The sequence below is a fragment of the Pituophis catenifer genome, unplaced genomic scaffold, assembly GCF_029215685.1.
Source record: "Pituophis catenifer annectens isolate HBS135680 unplaced genomic scaffold, rPitCat1.0.hap2 SCAF_2, whole genome shotgun sequence".
Taxonomy (NCBI): Eukaryota; Metazoa; Chordata; class Lepidosauria; order Squamata; family Colubridae; genus Pituophis; species Pituophis catenifer.
In genome coordinates this window covers 128185205-128212934 of record NW_027256882.1, presented here as the reverse complement: position 1 = coordinate 128212934, position 27730 = coordinate 128185205, and the positions used below count along the sequence as shown (strand labels likewise).

The following is a 27730-nucleotide window of genomic DNA, read 5'->3' as shown; positions in this document are numbered from 1 at the left end:
TAGCTTTTTGAGATCATCCAAGACTGCCAACAAAGGCCATCAGCTATAGAGTAATTTGAGATGACAGGCCAGTAATTCAGCAAAATGGGCAAAACAACTTCTCATGTAAGAAGTAATACGTTATGCAATCTAATTAATCCTCTCAATGGGATAGTAAATTGAATGGGATTTTTGTTCTCTTACTACTGAGCAAGACAAATTCCAAACTGTGATGTGATTGAACATAATATTCACAAGTGTCTGCAATCTAACCTGCAGTAGGTGATTAAAATAGCTAATAATGTATCTAAGAATATATTTGTCACATCAGATCAATTTTAATCTAGCAAGTACAAGTAACTGTCAATTTGACAAGTAAACCATGACAATTCATGTTGCATAAAATGACAGTCTACTAACCCCTTCTTCTTAGTTAAACAAAAACTCAGGCAGTACAGCTGAAATTCAAATATTAAAAATGATTATTTGACCGAGTGTATACTAGAACCTGTATATTCTACCAAAATCAGAGCAAAGCAAATTCATAGAAGTCATATATCAACCTAACAGTTTACCTGCAACTGTTATATACCTTACAGTCACTTCATGGAATTTTCTTCTGAGCAAAACTGTTTTTATTTAATCTGAGGCTTTTAGGCTTTTTCTAACACAGAGAAAATAGAAAGCTGGAGTTACAAGTACAGTTTTTCCTCATGCTAAATTGGAGAGGGGGAAATACTGCCTTCTGCTTGCACACCTTGCATATATAATAATATAATAATATATTATTATATATATATAATAAATAACCAAACAGTGAAATTAGCATGATGACCATAGTGATATGGAGATAAACCATTATGACCATGGTTTCCAAGAGATGAGAGACAGGAAACTGAGGGAAGTGTAATGGGAAGCTAATAGCCATGTATTACTAACTCAGCCTCTCCTGCACTGTGGGTCTTACCAGGTGGCAAACCAGTCATCCCAAGGCTCTGTCATCACAAAGAAAGGGAAAGTGAGCTCACTCTAGACTCATTATACTGTCAAAGCTTAGAACATTCCATGTCAACAGCACTACTGCAGTGTACAAAGCTGTCTACAGATTGGTCAAACAATTCCAGGCTCATTTTTTTGTTAAGCTAGATATGATCCAGTTATTTTCCTCAAATTTGGAAAGAATTCCAATCATTTTCCAAGCTATATTTGGGCCCTAGAATTAAAATGTATCCACCCATTTTATAGACAACAACAAAAGTACTTTGTTGGCTGGACTTTGGGTTGGACTCCCCATCCCAGAGCTTTTCATTAAAACTGCCCTTCAAGATTTCCCCCTATTTTACCTAAACACTCTCTTAAAAACCTGCCTCTAGGGGTGAGAGGCAAAACAATTTTCTCACACAAGAGTGCTGGGGCCAAAGATGCTTGCAAAGAATGACTTTATTTAAAGAGGCATGATACACATTCTTGAGGTACACTTCTAAACAGGTTCTAAGCTATGAAGTTTCTCTAAGTCAAAGGTTAACTATTACCGAACCTTCAAACCTCATTTTCTCAACCAGACCCCCCCCTTTTTGTTTGCTTTCACACACTCTAAGAATAACATTCCTGTAAGTTTTTTAAAAAATAATAACCTGTTGTTATTTAATAGGAGATGAGACTTGAAACATCTGCACCAAATATTATTTTACCTGAGTTGTCCCAGACACGGAAGGAAATGTTGCTTCAGGTATTTTGATTCTTGTTGCCAATTCTGTAGACCCTTGAGAATCCTCACTTTTAACTTGCTCTGGGGACATCCCATCATTGCTGCTATCTTCTTCAAAAGCAAAGGCATCTGAAGATTTAGTGAAGTTTCCTTGGGTACCTAGGAAGGTAGATGAACTCAGTAATAAGTTATAATGACTTTGTTGTGAATGGCAATGGGCATTGAATGAATGTGCAAGAAAAAAAAATTGCAAGTGGGAAATGTCCGTACTTGGTATTACAGTATACATAGCATCATATACTGGAGGGGGATGTTTCATTTTAATATTAAAATGAGGACCACAAAACTGTGAATAATAAAGAACTTGAGTTTATGGGAACTGATTCAATTCAAAGCCTTTATTGTCATCGTACATCATGTACACAACAAAATTGGTTTAGCCTCTACTGGTGCAGTCCATACAAGATTGCAAGACAACGTGAATAATATAAAGAATAATCCTTATACAAGTAGTTAGGGGAAAAAAACTAGTCATACGTTTCCATATGTATGTCATATTCTGTGCAACATGTATATTACTCTGGTGTATGATCTTATATCATGGTATATACATATTACACACTACGCTAGCACCAGTGAAATTCATCATATTAATCTATTTGTGGTGCTATATTGTGCTTAGTAGTCTGACAGTCTATGGGTAAAAGCTGTTTTTAAACCTGTTTGTCCAGCTGGCTATACTTCTGTGTCTTCTGCCCGATGGTAAAAGTGAAAAGAGACACTGGCCAGGTGTGAATCATCCCTAAGTATCTTCCTTACTCTGCTGAAACAGCAAGACTGGCAATGTCATCCAGTGGTGTTAGGGGGTAACCAATGGTTTCTTGTGCTGAATTAATCACTCTCTGTAGCGCCATCCTGTCTGCGGTTGTTAAAATAGTATACCATACTGTTATACGGTATGTGAGGACACTTTCTATCATGGACCGATAAAAAGAAATCATCAGCCGTTGTTCCACCTGATTTTTCCGCAGGCCTCTAAAGAAATGAATTGTCTGTTGAGCCTTACTAACCACCAGGGACATGTTGTTTTTCCAGGTGAGGTCTTGGCTAATGAGCACTCCCAAGAATTTATAAAAGGAAATGCTCTCCACACGCCCTCCCCTCCTGACATACAGTGGGGCAGGTTCCTCTCTTTGCTTCTGGAAATCCAGCACCATCTCCTTGCTAGTGTTTAGATGTAGGTTGTTTTTTGAACACCATGTGGATAGCTTCTGGACTTCTTCCCTGTATGCTGATTTGTCCCTTCCAGTTATAAGACTCAGCACCGTCGTGCCATCTGCAAACTTTATTATGATGTTGGATGGATCAGAGGATATGCAGTCATGTGTATACAGCGAGTACAACTGAGCTCACAGCTATGAGGGGGATGCGAGGGATTAGTTTCCAAAGCCTTTGATTGTCATTTGCCTTCTGTACAGCATTTCTTGTTTTGTTCTTCCACTGATGTCAATGTACCTCTTGGCAGATCTGACTGAGTCAATTTTTTTGCAAGGCTCCATATGACTTCCCAAGTAAGCTGGCCTTCTTCTTTAGAGAACTTGCTTGACTGATAATGGAAGAAGTAGCTACAGTTGTCTCCTGTGACTTGCACAGGCATTTCTGCTATATGCAATCCTTGTGATCTCAGTGAAGGGGCTTCTTGATGACACAGCTAGACATGAGTACTGTGCAGTTGCTTCACTGATGAAAGGCCCATCCAGCAAGATCACAAAAGAGCCATTGCACAGCTCACAGAAAACTCTAGTGGCCAATGTGGTACAAAACTATGATGATCTGCACCAGCACAATCAAGAGGATACTCTCCCAACATTGTGAAAGAGAATGCAGAGAAATTAGTATGAGTCATATAATGCAACTGAGATATTACTACCATCATCAGCTGAGTAAATCACTGCAAAGAAGTCTGTTGCCATAGGAAATCCATATGAAGCCTCAGAACCAGTCTGATCCACCAAACTAGGAAGTACACTGCCCAGATGATCTACTTGTATCCTTAAAAAAGATTGCCATAGATGTAAATTTGATATTTGTAACAAATAGGGCCATGGTGGCGCAGTGGTTAGAATGTAATACTGCAGGCTACTTCTGTTGACTGCCGGCTGCCTGCAGTTCGGCAGTTCGATTCTCACTGGCTCAAGGTTGACTCAGCCTTCCATCCTTCCAAGGTTGGTAAAATGAGGACCCAGATTGTTGGCGGTAATATGCTGACTCTGTAAAACCACTTAGAGAGGGCTGCAAAGCACTGGGAAGCAGTATATAAGTCTAAGTGCTATTGCTATATAAATTTTAAACACAGCATGTATTACAAGAATGTGTTCAAAATGACCATCCATTTTGCACACATGTCACATAACAAAAAACAAGATCAAAATTACATATAGGATGATTATGCATGTACCATATCCTGATCTCTATTTAGCAATCATCGATAAGCAAAACTGCAATAGCAAAGGCTTATCTAACTGTAGACCAGTAATAAAACAAATCAAAATAAGATATAAATAATCAATTCCCCCCTGCCCCCCAAATAAATTCCAAGAACCTCAAAATAAAGCAATGGTCAACCCATGATGGTGTTCAGTTGATGAAAACCATCACTGTAAATTGATAAAATAGAAATTGAGCTTTATAATTGCAAGAGAATACTTTATTTATTTCAGAAATATACTCTGATCTGGCTGTAAAACTCAGTGTATATTTCATCATCACAGATAAAATTATGCTGAATACACAAGCTATAAACTTAGACTGCTGGAATTTCTATCAAGTGTTTCTTTTTTTCTTTTAGCAGACCTTGTATGTATATATTCAAGATATTTCTTAAAGCAATAAGGGCCATTATTTTCTATTCTGGGTTTTGGAAATATATATTTGATTTTAATGGAGGTATTATAATGTACAATTTGTACACAATTTGTTTCCATGTAAGTTGCTAAACTACTCCCATCAGTTCCTGTACAATTTTTCTAGGGCAAAAGCTATACTGGACCTTGAAATCTCATACTGGATCAGCACTGCAAAAATGGACAAAATCTAAATCTGATTTCATTTAATTTATATTTAACCTTAACTGCAATAAAATACAATTATTCTGTGATCATGTCATCAATTTCTTCTTCTGTAGGAGAAGAGATTGGACAGACATTTACCTGGAATGGTATATGGTCTCCTGCATTAGCAGGGAGTTGGATTAGAAGACTTCCAAGAACTCTTCTGTTATTCTGTACTGAAAATTACAATATGGAATGGAAAGATATGGAATAAGAGCCGAGGTGGCGCAGGGGTTAGAGTGCAGTACTGCAGCTACTTCAGCTGACTGCTAGTTCAGCAGATCAGCGGATCAAATCTCACCAGCTCATGGTTGACTCAGCCTTCCATCCTTCCGAGGTGGGTAAAACGAGGACCCAGATTGTTGGGGGCAATATGCTATCTAGTATACTGTCTTTGGTATAAACCGCCCATAGTCCTTGGAGAGTGGGCGGCATAGAAATATGACTAATAAAATAAATAAAATAAAAATAAATATGGAATGGAAAGATAACAGATAACAGTGGACAGACAGGATCTGCAATATCATCTGAGTACCTCTGGAATAGCTGTGGATTGTCACTGAAGGTGAGTCAAGGCAGGACTTCGCCACGTGTTCAACACAAATTGGGTTCAACATAATGGACTTTTGGAAGTTTCTGCCAATTGTACACTAATCCAAGTAGCCTCATTAGATTCAGATCCTTATTTTTATTCCAGAATTTCACTGCTATCTATTCTTTCAGGACAAATTATTCCCCTCCTATCTTAAAAATGGATAGAACTGCTGGCAAAACATAGTTCATCCTGGGAGAGAAAACATATTCAAGGAAGTCCCCAAGATTGTGTTGCCCAATCTCTGCTCAACAAACATCAAAAATCTAAAATGTAACAGTTTCCTTAGAGGAACACAATGAGGACACTTTTTTTTTTTGCGTTGTCGGTTTTGCTTCCTCAAGACTCAGTATGACTCCTGCCAGATGCTGCTTCTCTGCCACTCAGCAGACTGGAGGAGTTCTGGAAAGTGTTCCCGTGCAATATCCCGTCATCTAGCAGGCAAAAGCGCTTGACCCTTGGCTTCTACTGATAAGTAAAGTGCTGGGAAAGACAGGCTCTATCACAAAGCCCCCGAAAGGCTGGAAGACAGTGAAAGAAAAGAAGATTCCTTCTATGCCCTGTAATCTTTGCAGGGCCGAGTCTGGCTTTGATCAAGTGTCTTCCTGCTTAGCTAGCAAAGAGATATGTTGGATGCAGAAGGGACATGCCAATAGGGAATAAACCATTCAGGAATACTTAAATTCTGGTTGCTCATCAACATGCATCCATGCTCCTTCAGAGGAATCACTCCAAAGGCAACCCCAAAGGAGTTTCTCCATTATAGTGGAATGTGCCTTCCTCCTCTGGTGTGCTGGGTACAAAAATGTACCTGAACCATTACCTATGAAAACCTGAGCAAGTACCTATTAAAATTACCTTTGATGGCCTCTTTCACAGCTGAGTCAATGGGAATGATATTCTTCTCCACCAGCTCCAGAGGTCCTGGTCTAAGAGCAATTTTTTCATTCAGATTGTCTGCAAGACGGGCTCGTTTTAGTTTCATCTGACTAGCTTGAACGGATTCTTCTGCAGTTGAATCTGTCAAGTAAGTGGTAAAAATGATCAAGTCTTATACCAAATGAAATTTTCTTTTCCTGCTTAGAAAAAAGCTCAACAAGCACAGCATGCTATATGTCATGTTAGAACAGTTTCTTTAAAGAGAAAATATGCAGGTCCCTTGGCATGGATGCAATTGTAACAAAAAGCGTTTAACCAGAATACACTTGGGTTTCACATTGTAATAGAGTAGAGTAGAGTAGAGTAGAGTAGAGTAGAGTAGAGTAGAGTAGAGTAGAGTAGAGTAGAATAGAATAGAATAGAATAGAATAGAATAGAATAGAATAGAATAGAATAGAATAGAATAGAATAGAATAGAATTTTTATTGGCCAAGTGTGATTGGACACACAAAGAATTTGTCTCCGGTGCATAAGCTCTCAGTGTCCATACAAGCAATAAATGATAAATCATGATCATAGTCATTGTAAAAATACATTCATCATAAATCATAAGATACAACACTTAGTGATAGTCATAGGATACTAAATAAGCAATAAACATAAATCATACTACGATACTAAGTAAACAATATAAACTGTAAGATACAAGCAACAAAGTTATAGTTATAAGAAAATAAGAAGATAGGTAATAGGAAAGATGAGAAGAATAATTCTTCTATTGTGCATATTATATTATTCATTCTATTATTATTGTCATCTTTCCTATTACCTATCTTCTTATAACTATAACTTTGTAGAATACATATTATATATAATATAATGCAACACAGTGCAGTGCAGTGCTGCGCTGCACTATGTTACATTACATTACATTACGTTATGTTATAATCATAAAGTGGTGTGTTTGTAGCTTAGTGTGATATGTCAATAAGGTCAGTCAGTAAATCATAACCTATTTTTGGAAAGGAAATCATGATTTCAAAATACCCTGTTTTCCCCAAAATAAGACATCCCCTGATAATAAGCCCAATTGGGCTTTGGAACCCATGGCAATAAGGCCAAGTGCTTATTTCAGGGTTCAAAAAAATATAAGACAGGGTCTTATTTTCAGGGAAACACAGTATGGCTAGTGATTGGCTCATTGATTGTTACTACCTATTAGAAATATTCACACTATCATAAAAATTTATTCAACTGCATGGTTTATTTGCTTTATTACTGGCTTGTTCAGCAAAGCATACTAAAATAAACTCTAGCAAGCATGACAAGAAAGCATAGCCAACTAGTCATATGCAGTAAAAATAATTAGATTGACGTTAGATAGGTATCTAACATCACAGAATCACAGAACATAACAGTTGGAAAGGACTTTCTTACAGGGTTGGTTTAATGTACAAAAAGTATTACCTGTAGTGTATTTGGTTTTCAACTAATATTCTTTTCCATTCATATGAGCATTTCCCACAACACTGCCTCTATCTCAGTAGACTAGGAATTGTTACGAGTGAGTTCTTAGTGTAAATAGACTAGAGTTATGTAAATTCTTATGTAGAATTATGTAAATCATATCTGGATAAAATCATTTATATGCTCCCATTTTTTAAAAAACCACATCTCTTAAGCTAAAAGAGAAATGCAAAACTTTTGGACTAGTGGATAAATGGTACTATCCATAGATGGAATGGCACATAGTTGGAGGGAGTATTAAGACTTAATTTACTTATTAAATGGATTTTTTTTTTTTACAATAGAGAACAACTCAGCCAGTCTTACCTTGAACAAGGTGCATATCAAGCAGTTCAGAATGCTCAGGTCTGTTTCGGATCTTGTGCTTAAAATAATCTTCAGTCTGTAGAACATAAGAGCAGAGATTGTTACCTCACTAGCTTAATTTAAGACCCACGGTGGCGCAGTGTTTAGAATGCAGTACTGCAGGTTACTTCTGCTGACTGCTAGCTGACTGCAGTTCGGCAGCTTGAATCTCACCAGGCTCAAGTTTGATTAAGCCTTCCATCCTTCTGAGGTCAGTAAAATGAGGACCGAGAATGTTGGGGGCAATATGCTGACTTTGTAAACCACTTAGAGAGGGCTGTAAAGCACTGTGAAGCGGTATATAAGTCTAAGTGCTATTGCTATTAACTTAAGATATTAGGTATTTCATTATAATGAGGAAACTGTACTATTTGAGTAGACACTCTCTATTTTGCTCTAGACTTAAAACATGATCTGCTTACAACAATTTCTAATCTGGATACCAAATTTTTAGTTAGATTTCGATGTGTTAAAATCTCCATTAATATCTCTTAGAACACAAATTACTGATAGCTGACACAATGGACTGGTGACATGAAACAGCAATTTAGAACATGTATTTTTTTTAAAAAAATTGATTTATATGCCGCCCTTCTCCAGAGACTCAGGGCAGCTTACAATGCGTTAAGCAATAGCCTTCATACTTTTGTATATTTATACAAAGTCAGCTTATTGCCCCCACAATCTGGGTCCTCATTTTACCTACCTTAGAAAGGATGGAAGGCTGAGTCAACCTTGAGCCTGGTGAGATTTGAACTTACAGTAATTGCAGACAGCTTGATGTTAATAACAGTGCTTTAGTCTGCTGCGCCACCAGGCTATTAAATTCAAAACAGTTCAGTTTTTGTAACAAAGACTACAACTGCCTACAACATATACTTGGACTAAAGCAAATTCACTGACTTCATTTAAATAAATTTCATGTGTTGTTTTTTGTCCATGTAACCACTGCTGCATTTGTTTAAATTAATATAATTAAACTAATGTTGTCTCTGGAAATTCTCAGTCATCCAAACTAATGTTGTTTCAGGTCATGTGTGAAAAAAAGTTCATACAGACCTCCCAGCAAACAACCATTCTCTAGCTACCTAAGAAATATACTACTGTAAATTTCTCACTCAGTACTTTCAATTAAGAACCCAGTACTTTCAATAAAGGTTGAGAATGTACGGTATTTGTGAGTCTATTTTGGCTTTCCAAATGGATCCAGTTTAGGTCCTTTGACTCATATAATCCTTTTTTCCTTCTAGGCAATCAGCCAGTAGAAGCTTTTGAAGAGACAGTGAGATATTAACCTATGTCTGAAAGTACACAACACTTCAAAGATACTTCAGACTGCTTGAAGTCTCCCAAGCACATTAATTTTTCACAATGGGCTACAGATCCTTCTTTACATTAGCCATGACTTTTTGCAAGACACATGTAAAATAATGTAATCTCCCCCATCATCTTCTTGGCATCATTTTGAAACTAGTGGGTATATTTCTCCAGAACTACTAGAATGGAGCCAATCATTTGGTTCTCCTGTCTGCATGAGACCCAGTATCCTACTGTTCCATGAACAGAGAAATAACACATATATTGTGTTATGGTGGCTATAAGTACAAAGAGCTCTAGTGCTCAGAATGTAGTATGGCAGGCTAACTCTGGAGATTGATCTGACTGGCCTTCCAATCTTCTGAGGTAAAATGAAGACCCAGATTGTTGGGGGCAACATGCTGACATTGTAAACCACCCAGAGAGTGCTGTAAAACACTCTGGGGCAGTATATATTACTATTCCTATTGCTAATTCCTAAGCATTTCAAACCACTGGACATTTCTAGGATCTTACAAAACGTTTCTATGCTATTGGCCACAACCTAGCATTATTTATGGTGGTCAAGGACTTTCCAGCCATTCTGTCATGTTCTATAAATTAGAAATATAGGACATTGAACCTACAGTCACAAACAAACAAATCTTTTTTTCCAGTGGGATTATAGTTCTTCTTATGCATTTATTTATTTTTTTTTAAAAAAGGCTTAGTTGGTCTAGATCTCTTAAAAACAGCCTGTTCCATGCAGACAAAGACCTCCATATTATCATATTATATCTGCACAGAGAAATGGAATCTTGTCTGAACAAAAGAATTGTTTCTATCAGGTATTTCGCAAACAGTATGGAGTGAACATCGTTCTGTTGATATTGTTGCAGGACAGGTGATACTTTGGTCTTTGAAAATAGGAGAACCTACCCCAGTTGGGAGTGGGAGGACAAGTTGAATTGCCAGTAAACACAAGAAATCCTTAATCCAATGTACATAAGATAAACTTTTTCCCCAAAATAATTTATTTGCAAGTGGGCAGTGAGCAAAATTATTAAAATTCCAACCCTGCTGCAGTATTGGTGTTTCTATTATCCAAGCCTGTGAACAGCTACCAAACAAGTCAATCTGTTTTCATAATAGGAATCTGGCTTAACCAATGAGCCTATCTGTAGTAAGATAAATATGAGAATATATTGCAATTTTTTTGGCATTGGCTCTTCCATCTTGGCTTTTCCACCAGCTTTGATTTACAATGCCTAATCTCACTTCAAGGGCTGTTGACAACAAGACACAGAGCACCGGTGGTCACCAGCTCAACGGAACCTTACATTGTTATAAGAATTGAAGAACAATGTGGTACATGGCAAGTAAAAGCTTTCAAGCTTTCCTTCTGGGATTTCCCCACAACCCCTTTGGTTCGCATGATCAAGTGTAGCTAACTTGAATACCTTTTCCATCTTACAGAGTTCAAATATTCATTTTCCTATGGCTATGTGCCAATGCCTAAGCTGAACATTCCATCAATGTGTTCAGCACAGTTGCCTTCATTGAGATATGTCATTAAGCTTTTTTTTTTCAGCCACAGCTTCGCAGAGGGATTTTCTAAGTCCTAAAAAGATTGTTATCCAGAATGATGCCATCACCATCTACCCACTCAAATGCCTCCCCAATGTTACCTTGGTTCTCTCCAAGCTCTTCTTTTGCTCATGGAAGGGAGAAGGGCTTTTCAGTGCTGCAAACAGAAACAGACAGAAGCCCAGTGAATCCAATATGCATAGAGCATACATTCAGCTCCACATTCTTCATAATAATAACAATAATAATCACAACAGTAGCACTAACATCTGCAATTTTATAGAAATCACTCGTCTTTATCATAGATCGGGTGGTGGCATGAAAAATGGTGGAGGGTGGAGCTGAGCAAAGAGACAGATGTCATCTAAGCAGGAGATCCTCTTGTGGTGGATATTTTGGTGTGAGGGAGGCTAACACAAAAGCACAGCTTATCCAGGATCTGGGCATTTTCTCTGAAACAGTCTAAAAGATGCATTCATAATCTTGCACATTAATTCTAAATACTGTTACATGAGGTCATGCTTCTCAGATTGCGGTGGAGAATTCCGCATGATCAGTCAGAGAAGATCTAGCTGTAAACTGGACTGCTAATGAATGTCTCCCTTTAGCAACACTTGAGCTATATTTCATCACCTGGCATCAGCACTTAAGAAATCAATAAAAGGAAAAATGTGTTCTCCCCCCCCCCCATTTTATTTTATCTTTTTTCAATTTAGAGGGCTGCTAGTTATCCATTAAATTCCAATTTTCCCAGTTGTGTTTCTTTTACGAACCATTTTAGAATGCTTATTTTAGCAGGCAGCTTAAAAACCATTTTAAGAAGCCAACAACAAAATATATCGGAAAAAAATGCCAAATTATTATAATGGAGGGGGGGTTGTATCTTGCATAGCCTCTTGGGACCATCAAGTTGCCCAGCCAGAATCAATGGAAAAAGGCAGATTTGGGCAATGTTCTTTTGAAAACATTTTGTGTGCCAGCAGTGAACAGCAACTACATATTTATTCAGGAGAACAGACAGGGAAATTGTAGTGTGTGAGGCAGAAACTGCTTCCTCAATTTTCCCAGTATTGTGTATCCAATCATTTCGTTTTCTCTGCAGGTCCTTCACATGGAATCCAATTCCGATTATGCTATAATGCAGGTTTTTTCAACTCTGGCAACTTTAAAATGTATGGATTTCAATTCCCCCTGTTGACTAGGAAATTCTGGGCATTGAAGTCCACACATCTTAAGTTGCCGAGGTTGAAAAACACTGCTATAGTATGAAAAAATACTAAAGCTACTGTAAGTCACTTGAAATGCTGGAATAAACAGAAAAGTGGAGTATAAATTCAAGAATATATTTTGAAAATAAATTAATTGCTGGCAAGGGGCACTTCAGAAATATCTGTTTTTCCATCTCCCATCTCTTCTGATTTTTCATAACATAAAATGCTTGCTTCTGATTTTTCCCCCCTCTACTCTTTCTTGAAACTCTTCTTGCATGTCCTGTAGCCTAGGAAAAATGAGCAGGGGTGAAATTGACCAGAGTTAACAGGCAACAGGCCAGCTCTAATTGTCTGTTTGCTTCCAAACAGGCTACAGTAAAAACAAAAAGTTCCCTTGTGTTTTGGGGTTTGTGTGTGTGTTTTCTTCATAGTTTATCTTTTTTTTTTATTTGCAGAGAGCTCTGGGACAATTAAGATCCCATTTCACTTAACCAGGCAGACAAGCCAGCATGTAAGAGTTTCGGTTCATTGTATTTTTTACCCCCCTTGGTCCTTGTTTGTGCTGGGAAAGGACCTCTACTGAAATGGACGTTCACACAAACAGTGAGATAGAGAGAGAGGCCTTGTGCAACTGCAAGTGCTTGAATATAAGGTTTAATCAGTAGGGAGCTCATTTTATGCTGGATCTGACACTTATCCTTAATCTAGTAATCTCACTGGAGATAGAGAAAATGAGAAAGAAGAGAGAGAGAGAGAGAGAGAGAGAGATGGAGATAGAAATATTTCCCCATTTTCATTTTTTTTTTTTAAAAATGAAAAAATAGAAGGCAGGGATCTTCTTTTGCAAAATCTTAAACCTGACAAACTGTGCTGATTAAAAGCTAAATAAATACTGATCAAGTGGTCCAATCTGGCTCTTTGAAACATCAGTGAATTTTTCATAAGGAAATATTTCTTCCCCATAAACTTGTTTTTGGAACTGTTTTTCATCAAGTGGGAGGCTGCCCCTGTATTTTAAGAGGGTTAGAGAAGGTCCATTGGCACATAAGTCTTGACTGACTTCAATCTAATTCTTCGGGCCATTTCTAAGCCTTGCTTTTCATTTCTGTTTATTATAGGTTGAAGAGAAGGGTTAAAGAGTAAAACTTCCTACAGTCCAAAGCTATACAAAAGCCCCTAGAGGTTTATTTCATTAATTGAAGTGCGGCCCAGAATCCAAAAAGAAAGTTTGCAGGCAAAATTCAGGTCCCTGTTTTAGTAAGTGTCAAATTATTGTTTGCTTTCTTTGTACAATTTGATAAGGTGTTCAGTCAAGCTGTGCAATGAGAAAAATCAAAGACGATGCTTTTTTAATTTCACAAGCCTTTTTTTTCTTACTTTCGTTCACTATAAAAAATAAATTAAGAGAGTTAAAAACTTCTCTTAATTAATGATTTATCCAATCTTCACGTGCCAGTTATGGCTTCTCTGCTTCAAATGAAATTTGTTGTCAGAGAAGTGAGTCGTTCTGCATCGATGTATTGGAAAAGCTAATTTATTATTTATCCCCTAGATTTAAGAGGACCCAGGAAATATATGCATCCAATATACACTCAAAACACAAACAGCAACTCCACAAAAACTAAACAAAGAAGAAAAAGAGTGAAATAAAAGGTAGCATAGAACATCTTCTAATGCCACAGCAGTTGAAGAAAGATGTGTGAGAAAAGGCAGAATAAGTTGTAAAAATGATCCGTGCCAACTTCACTGATCTAAAACCACCTTCCTCCTTTGAGATGTTTTAGAAGGAATATGCCTATCCAGACATGTGATCTGAACTAAGGAGGTGATGAAAATGCTTTGAAGAATAGAATTTAGGCAAATACATTTTTGAAAATATACTCTACCAATGAATCAAATAACAACACTAATTAAATCATTGTCTTCAGTTATGGGTTTTGCCTGTGTAACATGTTGCAAGGAATATAGAAAGAAAAGTCACAGAGAAAAAACAGAGTGTTTATATAAAGTAAATACTGACAGAAAATGAGGAAGAAGGCTGAATATTATGGCTTATACTTCTGCTCTTCCTCTATGTGGGTTTTCCAGGAATCTCCTGTCCAAATTCATATACTTAGCATCCATCTTATTGCCTCAGCAGCTATTTCCAACCATTTTTGGTCACCATTTCCCTGCCTATTCTATAGAAATCATCACTGAATGAAGAAGCGAATAATCAGATTAAAAGGCAATTGACATCACTTGCCATAATAAATGACTACTATTTAAAATGGACTACTGTAAAGGCTGTTTCAGATTTTTCCCGATCCACTTTTTTTTTTTTTGGTAGAAAAAACAAACTGGCCAAAGACATGTGGCATAAATCCATTTATCTTGTATCTGGCTAGCTGAATCTAACAAAACCCATGCCTTAGTTCATGGCTGCACTCCTATCTGCTTTTATAAAAACTGGGTGAATAAGTCTATTGCTCTTCAGTGGATGTGAAGGATACTGTCAAGCTCTGTCTTCTAGAAGAAGATACATTTTGGATTATGAAGGACAGGGAGATCAAGGTTTATCCCTCAGTATGGTGAACATTTGGGAGGTGGTACAGATCTCTTTGCCTGAGAGCATAACCTACAACTATTATTCTTGCTTCTAGTTCCCCGTCACTTTCTTCCTTCTTCTCTTTGTGACCGAAAATGCCTTTCGGGAGGTAAACTGGAACTTTTATGGGGTGTCAAAGCATCCTTTGACAGTTGGCAAACACCAATGACACCTCATTTTTGTAGAACACGCCAGCTTGGCCTGATAGCGGGATAGGAATAAAACTGTCAAGAACTTTGGGCCACGCATTGCATAAACAGTCCGTGAGGATCCACTCAGAAGTGATTACATGCTGTACCTGTCCTACAGAGGCTGAAATGCCCTATGAAACTGCCAAGCTGCTGCATGCGCCATTTGCAGGGAAGTGACAGATGATCCATGCCAAATACATAGAACCGTTGGCAAGTTGTGACTCAAGAAGAAAGCAGTAGCAGAGCTAACAACCACATGCTAAACCCAACGGATTTTGCAGAAATGGTGTGTGTGGCTAAGAGTTAGGGTGATCCAGCAGATAGAGTGTTTGGGCTGGGAGACCTGGATTCAGATCCTAGTTTGACCATGGACTCACTGGGTGGCCTTGGGCAAGGTGTTATTTCTCTCAGTCTCAGTTTCCCCATCTGCAAAAAATTGGAATAATCATGACCTAATGACCTACCTTAGAGGGGTTGTTTTGCAAGGCATCCCAAACCTGGCAACAAATTAATACAATCTAGTCTACCGCACATATAACCCCCCCATGGACCCAGTGCTCTTTAGAATTCGTAGAAAAGTACAAGTTAAAGTTTTATACCTTATTTTAATTATTATGGCAGCAATAACTGGTTGCCAATTGCTCTTGGCAATTAAAAAAAAATAATCCCAAATATAATTTCCAGGGAAACTCCTTCTACCTGCTTATCACTTCAGCAGAAAATAGGAGTACCACTCCTCTCAGGATGAGGAGTAGAGAAAAAAAGATATTTCTGCAAGATCCAATATCGATCGGTCACTGGGATCAGAGGTTTTATCTTCTGAGCTTTTGGAATCATCTGGAGCCCATCCTCAGGGAGTTTCTTTGTGTGCTCTGGGTCTTTCTGTGCATTGATGCCTGACTATTGGGTTGTTGATAGCCAGCCATCAACCCCCCAATATACATCTAAGAAGCTACACAGCAGCCACTATTCAAATACTACACATAGAACAGCCCAAAGCCAAACAGAGATGTTCCCTGAGGATGGGATCCAGCATTTGGAAGGCAAAACCTCTGGTCCCAGTGACTGATTCAGATTGAATCCTGCAACATTATTCTGGGACACGTATCTTCCAGTGGTGGGTTGCTACCGGTTCGCCCTGAATCGGGTGAACTGGTAGTGGTGGCAGGAGGCTCCACCCACCTGCCCAGACACTTCTGCGCATGTGCAGAAGCGTCGCACACTCATGAGCGAACCGGTAGCAAACTAAATTGAAACCCACTACTGGTATATTCACCTTCTATGGGAAACATCTTTCTATACAGTACTCCTTTTTGAACCCTCCCCTGTGAAAAATTTGATTCCTCCAAGGGAACTGCATAGCTCTAGACTGGAGATGCTAAAGCAATTCACCTGTAGAGGCCTTTCCCTGCTCTGAATCAGTAATTATCCTAATGAAATACTCCAGGGACCGGGCTGGGAGAGCAGGGGAACAGTGGAGGGGACAGGGCAGACCTCAACCAAGTCTGCCTAGATACAGTATAGGTAGGGAGAACAAAACAAAGTACTTACGTGGCATGATGCCTTGGTTGGCAAGCTGCTCTCGGCTTCTTCGCTGCTGTAACCGCAACTGTAAAACTAGGAGAGAGTGCACCTTTCAGAAGTGAACTCAAAGTTCTGCCCAAATAACCACAAACCTTTCATTTGTTCAGATTTTCCACTCTACAACTACAAAGGAAGAGTTCTGGACTTGATCACACGCAAGAAAGAATCTCCCTCATTCCAACAGCTTCATCCTATTACTGAAATGCGGGTTTTTTTTTTCATATTCTCTAAAACTAAGCCAATTAACCTGAGGTTTGGTCAAAGGATCCTTTCTCCACCTTCTACCGCTTTCACTCCCATATGCAAAGGTTGACAATTTTATAACACAGCAACAAATTTGGCTAGGCAGACAAAAATATTGAGCTTTTGTTATTATGCCATTTTAATAAATTTATAATGCTTCCGTTTTGATTCATAGAGCTCCCTTTCATGTTAGGTAGGGATGAAAACAACAAAATATTTTCACGAGTTTACAAAAGAAAAGTATGACAGCTGCAAAATTAAATTATTTCACATATGGAATATGTGGCCAAACAGATACTTGGTGTTCTGTTGGCCTACAAGAAGAAGCAGAAAATACAGAAAAGGAATGGGATCACTTTGATCTGTAAGATAAGAACATGAAGAATGACAAGAGAATGCAAGCAATAGCTATTCTTTCTCTGACAGAGCGTGAATGGGATTTACTAGACTGAAATTCTAACTAGATCAAATTAAATTGAGAGATAAATTAATGTGTTGTGCATGTATCTTATTTAGAAATCAGTAAGTTTCATTCCCTGGTAAGTGAGATTGCAGCCTTAAACTACTACTGAAGGATGTTATGAAAAGGAGTCTTCTTCTTCTTCTTTGCATTGTTTTGTTTTTTGGGGCTTTTGAATAAATGGATGTAGCTAAAACTGAGAGGGAGTCTAGGAAGGTATGGGCAATCTTACAGAGAAGGCCTGCCTTTGACTATAAATAATTGAATAATCTTGAAACTTCTGACATTTATTAAGTCCAACTTGTTCTTCCTTTCATTTGTGAGTAAAGTCCACTTATAAAACCTGCAAACACCTTCCTTCCCTCCCTCCCTCCCTCCCTCCCTCCCTCCCTCCTTCCTTCCTTCCTTCCTTCCTTCCTTCCTTCCTTCCTTCCTTCCTTCCTTCCTTCCTCTTCCACTCATGATGGATAACAAGGTACATCTGACATAACATAATCTTATCTTGAAGGTCAAAAGGTGAACACCATCACTTTAGCTTACATTGTCTTTCCAACAACCATTTAATAATGATCAAGGTTCAAATTCCAAGTCACTAGATTTGTTTCCAAATTGAAAATCAAGTTCAATGGCATTTTGGACTTATGACATTTTAAGAATTAGGAGAAATGAATGCTGCAGACCAGAGAGAATGTTAAGTGAAGAAATCATATTTTTTCTGCTACAGGAAGATGTGATACCTTCAGCCGTTTGTCAAAGAAGCAAGTCAAGAATCAATTTACATATTACAAATATTATGCAGAAATCTTTCAAAATTGCTCAACATACTGATGGGTCTGTACTGATTTTCAATCCAAAACAGAGTTGCCAGGTGAGTAAGCCTGGCAAACGGCAGTAGGAGAACATCCACAAAACTTCAAGAGAAGATGAACCAACAATCAAGACTAGGAAATGAATCTATATGAAGACTTTCAAACATCTTATATTCTTTCCATCCTGTTGATGAAGAAATCAGCCGTTTTTGGAAAGTTCTTATCCAAAACTCAGTAGAATAAAATCTTGCCAATTTGTTTTGACCAAATACAATTTAGTCAAGTAAAAGTAAAATATTCAAAGCCTTTGCCACTTCACTTTCTTTTACATTAGATTTTTTTTTCAAATCTCAATTTCTTTCTTTCCTTTTATTCTAGCAAGAAATCTGAGATTACAGTATTGATACTGTATCAGTATTGATAACAGAAAAGTTACTAAACCAAAGTGAGTAGATAAGGGTTGCCATGGTGAATAATTTCATTTCACCTCTTATATTCATCTCAGCTTATACTCATCTGAAGACAAATGTACATGCACTTTATTAAGGTCTCCCTATAATAATTTTTGAAACAATTTTCTTAGAAACTTGTATAATATATAAGCTTCTCTTTTTCCAAGTAATATTCATTCATTATGTTGCTCTTTCACTTTTGCAAAATCTACTTTTTTTCCTTTAACCTTTAAGAAAACGACTGCTATATCAACAAGTAGACAAAACTCTGTTAAGTATTTTTGCTGTAATTACATACAGGGCTTCTCAAATACTTCAGAAAATCAACATCCATTATTTTGGTGAAGAAATTCATTAATGCTATTGGGGGGGGGGGAACAGTCTCAATTTTTAAATCATGGCAGAACTGTTAAGGGAATGGAGCTTTGTCTTCTTGACAGGGACTAGTTCTTATTTGGATGGAACTGGGGAAAAAACTCTTGCCATTTCCACAAATAATCTCCAAGAAATGAGATCTGGAGACAAATGGCTTCCTTGGGGCACCAGCACCCTCTTGAAAAGCTCTCATGATTTGTTTATGCCTGCTCAGGTTTACCACTGCAGAGGGATTAAAACATCTGTTTGCATGCTGCTTTAATCAGAACTAGACAAGGAACTTGCCCACTTCAGAGAAGTCATTTCAGCAGGAGAACATGGGAGGAAAGAGATAGAGAGCTGGGGGAGGCAGCCGCCAAAAACCTGGACATTCAGAAAGTGTGGCCTGTTTCATCTGGTCTTAGAAACCAGATGCAAAGCTTTGACACCACGAAAACTTAACTGCAGATATGCCAAAATACTTCCCATTTACAGCAAAGCTCAAAAGCGCCAATCCTGGAAAAAATATTAGATGAGTTTCTGCAGTCCTATAATGCATCTACATTATTTAATTTGAATGGTATGAATGCTTGATCTGCATCTTCAGCACATATGTATGGGAGAGAAAGGGAGTCTTCCCCACAGGAGACCAGAAAATCACAACCATGGATATTCAAAAAGTCTAACACATTTTCCCCCTCTTTTTTAATAAAAAGAGTTGCTATATAGCCATATACAATTACTAATGGTCAAGGCAGAATATTAATTATTTCCTAATTGGGCATATAGTAGTATTTAATTATTATTATTATTATTATTATTATTATTATTATTATTATTATTATTATTATTATTATTATTTTATTTCTATACCGCCCTTCTCCCGAAGGACTCAGGGCGGTGTACAGCCAATTTAAAAACACAAGACATGATATGATGTTCTTGTGATAACAATGGGATTTTTTTTTGAAATATTTCTTTATTGTTTGCCTTTCAATTACTGCATAAACAATGACAATGATGTTTCAACTAATTATTAGCTAATAGAATGTTTAAATACTCATATATTATGAAAATCAACACCAAAATGTTCATAAACAAGTCCAAATTGAAGCCACTTTTGTCTTGTGTATATCAGAATAATACAACTGGTATTATGAATATTTTGTTCTTTTTTTAAATAAAAGTGTCTGTGACTGTGAGATAGAATTTACAGTGAATCACTCATCTGCGAAAAAAATGGACTTATTATTTCTATTCATTTACGAACCATGTGCTATTCTACTAACAAATAAATCTACTGAGAAACTGTGCAGTCATTTCATTTAGTTTTAGAGATACTTTATCTCTACCTTTCAAACGATGGTTTGAATAAAGGCTGAGCTAATTTGCCATCATCGTTGGTTAGTTACAGAACCAGTAGATGAAACATGAAATAGGAAAAACTATTTAGCTAGAACAATGAACAAGATAGGCCATCAATCTATCCTATGTTTACAAGACGTAAGCTCTCCATGGAAGTTAACATAACTCTACAAATACACAGATAGAGGCAGTTTTCCAAAAAGCCTATATAGCCTAAGACATCCTTCTGTCTCAGTAAGACAGAAGATGGCACTTCCTCCTTTAAGCACATTCAAAAATTGGCTAGACTGGCAGTTGTACCTTGGAATCTCCTCCCTGTACTTAAGGGCAGCAGAGCAGCCAGGGAAGCATAATCTAAGTCATACAACACACACACACACACACACACACACACACACACACACACACACACATACACTTTCAATTCCCAGTCTCAGAAAATTGTTCCATACTCCCGATGGTATATTAATCAACATAGCAGTCCCATTATGGGACTAACGGTAGCACTGTTTGGAAGTTCATTCACAGGTGACATTTATTCCAGTGTAACAAAACTGCAGGACAGGTATTTAATTATTCACAGTTCATTAAAAAGGCACCGATTAATCTTGTTTACCCAATGAATTTCACCCATCTAAGATCTTCCAATACTGTCTGTCAGGGAAATGGAACTCAGTTTCAGAAATTAGCAATAAGACCTAAACTTAGAAAGTGAACACTCCTTTGTGCATTTTCAGAGGGTGATATTCTGAGGGTGATACCAGAAATTGTACCAATCTGGAAAACTTTCTTGTGCCTTCCAAGATACTTTTTCTATACATTATGAACATGCTGCAAATTTATTCTGCATATTCCTCTTTTTTTCCCCCCATTCAGTTTGTTGAGCGAGGTCCCGAATTCTTGAGCTTCCCTTCTTTTGAGATAAGAGCGTTGGGTTACACTAGAGATAGAAAAGCTGAAACTATCTTTGCAGAGGGGAAAAAAAGCACTGCCTGAAGTCCAATTTTGGCATAGTGTTCTTATAACCCCCCCATCCCAATACATGTTCACTAGTGAAAAAACTGATATGTCCGGAGTCTATCACAAAGAACCTTTTACCGGATTAGAGATTTACTGAATGACTATATCATTAAAATGACAAGTTACTATAATTCTTCAGGTGTTTTCTAAACTGGTCAGGTAGTTATTCATATGTAGACTTGGTGGTAAAGCTGGGTAAAATATGTAATCTATCAAATCTATCAAAAATAATAACGAAATTCAATATATCTTTATCCAATTTATTGGCCGCCCAGGGTAACTCTGGGCGGCTTATGAATATTTCCATTATGTCTGTTTTAAATATTTCCCCATAATGCGGAAGCATCTTTCTCACCACCATTCAAGCAATGAGACTAAATACACCTGCTCATTTTCTGCATTAATAAACAGTTTCAGATATTTGTAAGTTTGCTCTTCTTTGCCTTTTTCTTTAGATCAATTACGACCATGCCACAGACTATAACAAATGCAGGCAGGATAAATCTGAGATTTAAATCAGGAGAAACGTCTGTTTTCTGATGAAGGCATAATAATAGTCCCAGTGAAAAGTGTAATTAATGAAATTTAATGTGCATATAAAGCAGACAATGTTGATTTCAATCTACAGTCACAACTCTGGGAATTTTTGAGGGATAATCAAAAGAACATTTGCTTTGGAATTTGAACATTTTTTTCATCAGGAGCTTATCAATTCTTTGTTACCACATTAGGTGGATTTTCTAACATGTTGCCAAAAATCTGCATTGTTAAAATATAAATCTAGTATGTCCAGTTCTTTCATTTGTCTCTCATTCTAAGTAGCACCTGAACTTCCATACAAAGCAGATTCCAGCTTCATACCTATTGACAGGAAAACAGATAAAAGTTTGCTCTCCATTCATAAGAGAACATAAAATACATTCAGACAGCACCGAATCCAAACAAAGCAGAGACAAGATAAATAGTCTGAATGAATCTAGGTTTCAGTGTTTCATTGTGTGCCACACTAAGTTATCTCTGTACTCAAAACCCGCTCAATTCAATACAGTATAATACTCAATACAATATTCAAAGGAACACGCATGTTCCTTTCCTACACTGACAAATCAACCCATTTTCAGTACAACTGCTTAAGATTCTTTAGCCAGTAAGGCTGAACCCGCAAGCCTAAATATCATAACTTCCCATGTAGTCAAGCACCAGTCACCAACCTGAACCCTCAGTGATAGCTAGCAGATCAGAGATGAACTCTTAAGTAGTCTCCCAAGTTGCATCGTCTAGTTGCAGCAGTCCGATACTATCTGAACATGTATTTTTGGGAGCAACAATTCTCTGGAATGATTCCCTCCACCTCCAGGAAAAGTTAAACAGTTAGGGGGAGGGTTCTTGGGCCAACCACTTAATGTTTGTCCCATTTGATTTAATACAATTACATTGATACTTGGAACCTGGCAGCCAGGCCAAAAGAATCATTGTTTCTGTGAAATTTGTCAGGATGACCTCAGAGTTTTTTAATTTATTTATTTATCTTTGGCAAAATAGACAAAATAGCATGCACCGTAGTTTCTTCACTTTATGGAAATGGAAGGACAGGAAAAAAAATCTCCATGCCTGCAAGACTGCTGAGTCCATTTCAGATTGATACCCCACTCAGAGCAGTGGATAGTCTGTCCCAATGGCATTTGATGCACTTCTCACTGTAAGCGAAACTTGCTTGCTTTTTCCTTGACATGAGCTTGGCAGAACTCCACCTACCGTTATCGTTTTATTTATTTATTTGTAATGAGATTTTTGGCTTTATAATGTTCATGTTAATATTATCAAAGTAGGAAGCAATTAAAATTAAACTTATTATGAATGAAGTCCTAGAAAAACCAAAGAGCGAAACAAAGGAAAGCTCAACAGGCCTGTCAAAATATGATTTATTCCTGTCAATTTCCAAGACAGGTGAACTTGTCACAGGAGAACATTCTATAATAAGGTGTTACTCCAGAGGAAGTCCTACAATTAGGGGAAAATGATTTCAGCTGAGTATGGGATGGCTTTTAAATCAGCGTTTCTACATTTGACTCTAAAACAAGGCGGGGGAATCTATGAACAAAATTATTCTTTAGTTATGCCTGCCTATTATTTAGGATTTTAAAAAGAAAGATCAACCCCTTGAATTTGATCTGGAAACAGGGAAGGTTACTTAGAATGGACAACCAAATTCAAACTGATGCATTCTGTGCTGGGGAAGCTTCTCAACTACTAGAGGTATCCAACCTATAACATATATAATTACAGAGATTCACCTGAAAGATTACCAAAACATCCAAGACAGTGTCAAGGAACCTGACTATCCCATAAATAATTGACAGTGTCAAGGAACTATCCCATAAATAATTATCCCAATGCATTCTTCAATGCATAAGCAAATAGGGTACCAGAGTGGGGGTCGCATAAGTAGATAAAATGACCATCGCCAAAACATTATTGACAGAAAAAGTCCAAGACTTTTATTTTGATATCACTCCTTTTTAAACAATGGTAACAACTAGAGTAATGGAAATGCCATTTTTCTTTTGCTATGTGAATGCTTTTCTAAAAACCAAGTGTACAATTAGTCAAATACAGGCGACATATCCTTCTTGCATGTCAAATAAAAACCATTTGTCCCTTCTTCTGACTTGCCCACACATGTAAAAGGAGAATGCCATTATAGGCTATTATTTATTAAATAAATAAATAAGGAATGCATAAATAATTTAATGAACTCACAGGGAATTACAAAAATGAGAGGTTGCCACCTAAAATTGACACTTAAGTCTGTATTCTGTAATTATTTCAATTAATCATCATAAGAATCCAATATGTCCTCAGGATGTACTCTAAAACAATGACAAATTTGTTTTTAAATTTTATAAGACAGCAGGACACGTTACTGTTTTGTAAAATGTACGATGTTACAATATATTTTTATTACTTTTCCCTCATAAGAAAACATATTGCACAGTCCAGCAAGCTGTTAGCACTATGAATGAAACTCAGAAGTCTTAATTAGCTGTAATAGAGAAGTGACAGCGGTAAGAAAACAGGAATTTGTAAATGCTCAGTTATAAGCACAATGTGGTAAGTAATGAATATAAATTATGAGTGTTTTTATTATCGCCATTTTAAATCTAGCCAATAAACTAAGTTTTCAGAGAGATATACAAATTAAAAATATAAATTGTAAAGTTGGAACATATGTTTCAACAATTCTTCTATCCAGATGGAAAACCATCCAATGTTCATTTGAATCAACCAGATATAGGTTAGGGTGGGGTTTTTTTCCTCAAGATAATAGACATCTACATATCTACTACAATAAGTTAAGGATTTGTAAGTTTCACTGACGATCACAGGATTCCCAAGAATCCAAGCACTGAACACTGAATTAATTTTGTGTACCTTATGTGCTTCACATTAGTCTAGTACCACTGAGATGGTAGCACAATGTCTTTTCTGCACAATGCCTGGCCTGCATTCTCCTAGAGTAATATGTTGTCTGCCTAGAAATTAGATATCAGGAAAAAAGAAATTTCTAGATGTAGATATTTGATTTTTACTAACTTCCCTCCTTGAATAGCATTGACACACCTCTTCTACCCCAGGGAGAACTGGGCCATTCAAACAGATGCCATCTTGTTGATCTGTTTTAATGACAAAGCTGTTTGCCGCTATAAGCAACTTGGGGTTTCAAGAAATGAAACACTTTCTTAGCAAGTAACTGCCTTATTGACAACTTCTTTCATTTATGTGGATATGCAATCATTCTATAAAAACAGTATCAGGCACAAAGAATGCAAATAATTGTTAAATTTAGAAAGCCGAGATGAGGGAAAACAATTTCTCTAGTTGTTTAGTTCTATAGCTCACTTTAAAAAAGTAAAAGAAGAACCATCATTCACCTTTGTGTCTTCACTACATTTCCTGTGGCAGGAACTGGATGTCACAAGCAAGCCACAATCTGTCGGTAGCACTTTTCCTTCAGTTTGAGGAGAATCACTCCTCATAGCTAAGTTCTTAAGCACTGTGATTCAACTAGTGGTTGACTCTCGGCTTTATATAAAAGAAAAGATACGTATTGTTCCCCTCAATACGTTAGATGACAAAAACTACTAAATGCATTTACAGCATTTCTGACCCAGCAACATCATGTTTAAGTGACATTAGTTTTCTAAAATATTAGCTTTAGGGAGAAACGCTCATTGGTGTTGTCTGTACAGCTCATAGAAAGAGTTCTCCAGAAAATAAGATGGGCACAGTTACCCCAACATTGCATATGCCATTGTCCTAAAACAAGTACAGGGTAATTACATTTTTGGAAAGAGAATCTGGATTGGAACCATGCCCCATAAACTGACTCCATTAGAAAAGCTAAAAGGAACAAAATGTATGGGTCTCAAAGAGTCATAAAGTTTACTTTTAGCCTGGAATCATTTGAAAACTATGTTCTGTGATCCTATCATCAGCTCTGTAATCTCTATACCCCCAACACCCCCGCTTTTAAAAATAACACATAAATGACTCTTAAAAACAATAGTGGCTCATTCTAGAGGAATGCGGTGGCTCAGAGACTTATCCCCATCTCTCCTGCTTGCTTCAGGAAGATGGCAGTGTTGCTCTGGGATTCCTGGGTTACAGATCAAGCCTTCTCCTTTTCAGTGAATGGCTCTGTACCATTAGCATAAGACAGTCTACTAATGGATTGTGAGGAATGAGTTATTCTCATGAAATGTAAGATCACATTGATAGAGAAACCACAGCAAAGCACTGATCCCAAATCATGGAGAACCGAGCCAGGCAAAGCCTCTTACTTTTGTACACAGTTCTCTGGAGTTTTTAAGCTGCTGCCAATTTTCTATTTTCTAAGCAAACATTGCAACTGACCACCCAGCTGTCTCACACGTCCTGATAGTACCCGAGTGCATTAGCATCAGGAATCTTCTGATCTCCTCGTTATCTCTGATGTAGCAGAGATCAAACCCAGCTGCCACCATCTCCCTTTCCCATATCGAGTGGGTGACATTCTGGAATGAATTGCACCGTACAAATGCAGAATGTGAGTGTGCTGTGCATTCACTGGTCACACATAAGAGACATCCTTGGGTGGCAAGAACGGAATGCTTTCAAAAGTGGTAATAGTTTTTGTCACAGCCAATAAAAACAAAATATCAAGACAAGTGTGTGCAGAAGAATCTTCCTTTCCCCTGTATGCTATGATAATGCGCTCCCTCAAAATCACCATGATGCTATTTTACAGATGCTACTACTTAGTCAAATGACGGTCTCTGGTCCTTGTTCACCATCACTCACCTTTGTTCCTGTTGTAGGTCCGCAAAGAAGAAGCCCTGAATGGGGCTTCAACGCTCTGTGGAGATCTGGTACATGTTTTTTGTAGCAAAGCTTCAGAAAATGGCAATCGGTCGCTTGGCTCTAGCTTTATTTCTCTGGTGATGTCATTTTAAATATTTTGCATGTTCCATTTGTTATTTGTACTTCTAAAAAAAATGATGCCTTTCTGCAATTCATGTTTGTCCAATTAGTCACAACTCTAAAGGAAAGAAAGCTGGCTGCCTAGACGTTGGAATAAAGCATTAGGGCCGGCATACACAGGACAGCACCTGACTTGAACAGATGGGAGGAGATACTCTTATTTAACAACCAGCCTTATGGATTTCTGATCCAGTTCTCTCTCTCTCTCTCTCTCTCTCTCCCTCCCTCCCTCCCTCTCTCTCTCTCTCTCTCTCTCTCTCTCTCACACACACACACACACACACACAATATATATATATATATAATTTCTCCTAGATTAGGAGACTTCAGAATGATAGCTGAATTCTTTTTTTTTTTTTAGTAAGCTAGACTATTGACATAAATTGTAAACAGTGAAAGAACAGAAAGAGAGGGAGCAGATAAAAAAGACAGATAGAAACGCATTCCTCGTCTACTGAACAGCCTCTGTGATAGCAAGCCTATGACAGCTTTACAACTCCTTGGTTATTTTACTTGCATGCTGCTTAATGAGAAACAGCCTCTAGCTGAGGTTCACTGAAAAGGAAAGTTTTAGGAGAAATTCTTGCTGTGTTAGCCCTACCTGATCTGAATTTGCTCCGAATCAGCATAGAGTGCTCAGACCCCAGAAGTGTCATGGTGAAGCCTTGTGAAAATTCCCAGGGTCAGAAAGCCCCTCGGTTCAAATCATAAACCGGCACCAAAAAGAGCAGCTGACCACAACCAAAGGATCACAATTCATCTAGCTCTCCTTGGAGTATAGATGACTGCAAAAAGCAGGAGAAGAGTTTGGGAAGTTTGGTCTCATCCAGCACTAACCCGCCACGGAAACATACTGCATGCCTTTGCACTGTGTTGGGCTAGTTAACTTCAGCAAGCAGACCCCTCCTTCC

At 37.6% G+C, this 27730-nt stretch overlaps 1 protein-coding gene across 6 annotated transcripts in view; it reads right to left on the bottom strand.

The window, feature by feature from the left end:
* MYOCD (myocardin) overlaps nucleotides 1–27518 on the bottom strand; it is a 90065-nt gene extending 62547 nt beyond the window's left edge. For 5 of the 6 annotated variants that reach the window (XR_011600009.1, XR_011600008.1, XM_070937483.1 and 2 more), the window contains exons 1-6: nucleotides 27421–27518; nucleotides 16564–16629; nucleotides 11125–11180; nucleotides 8102–8177; nucleotides 6248–6409; nucleotides 1671–1846 (exon numbers count right to left, since the gene is read on the bottom strand). Coding sequence is in view for 4 of the 6 variants with exons in the window: in XM_070937483.1 (XP_070793584.1) it covers nucleotides 1671–1846; nucleotides 6248–6409; nucleotides 8102–8177; nucleotides 11125–11180; nucleotides 16564–16629; nucleotides 27421–27475 (591 nt within the window). In the remaining 2 variants the exon portion in view is untranslated. Of the gene's footprint in view, nucleotides 1–1670; nucleotides 1847–6247; nucleotides 6410–8101; nucleotides 8178–11124; nucleotides 11181–15389; nucleotides 15439–16563; nucleotides 16630–27420 lie in introns of those variants that run through there. The other variant, XM_070937485.1, reaches the window with a different exon arrangement.
* Nucleotides 27519–27730: the final 212 nt, after the last annotated feature.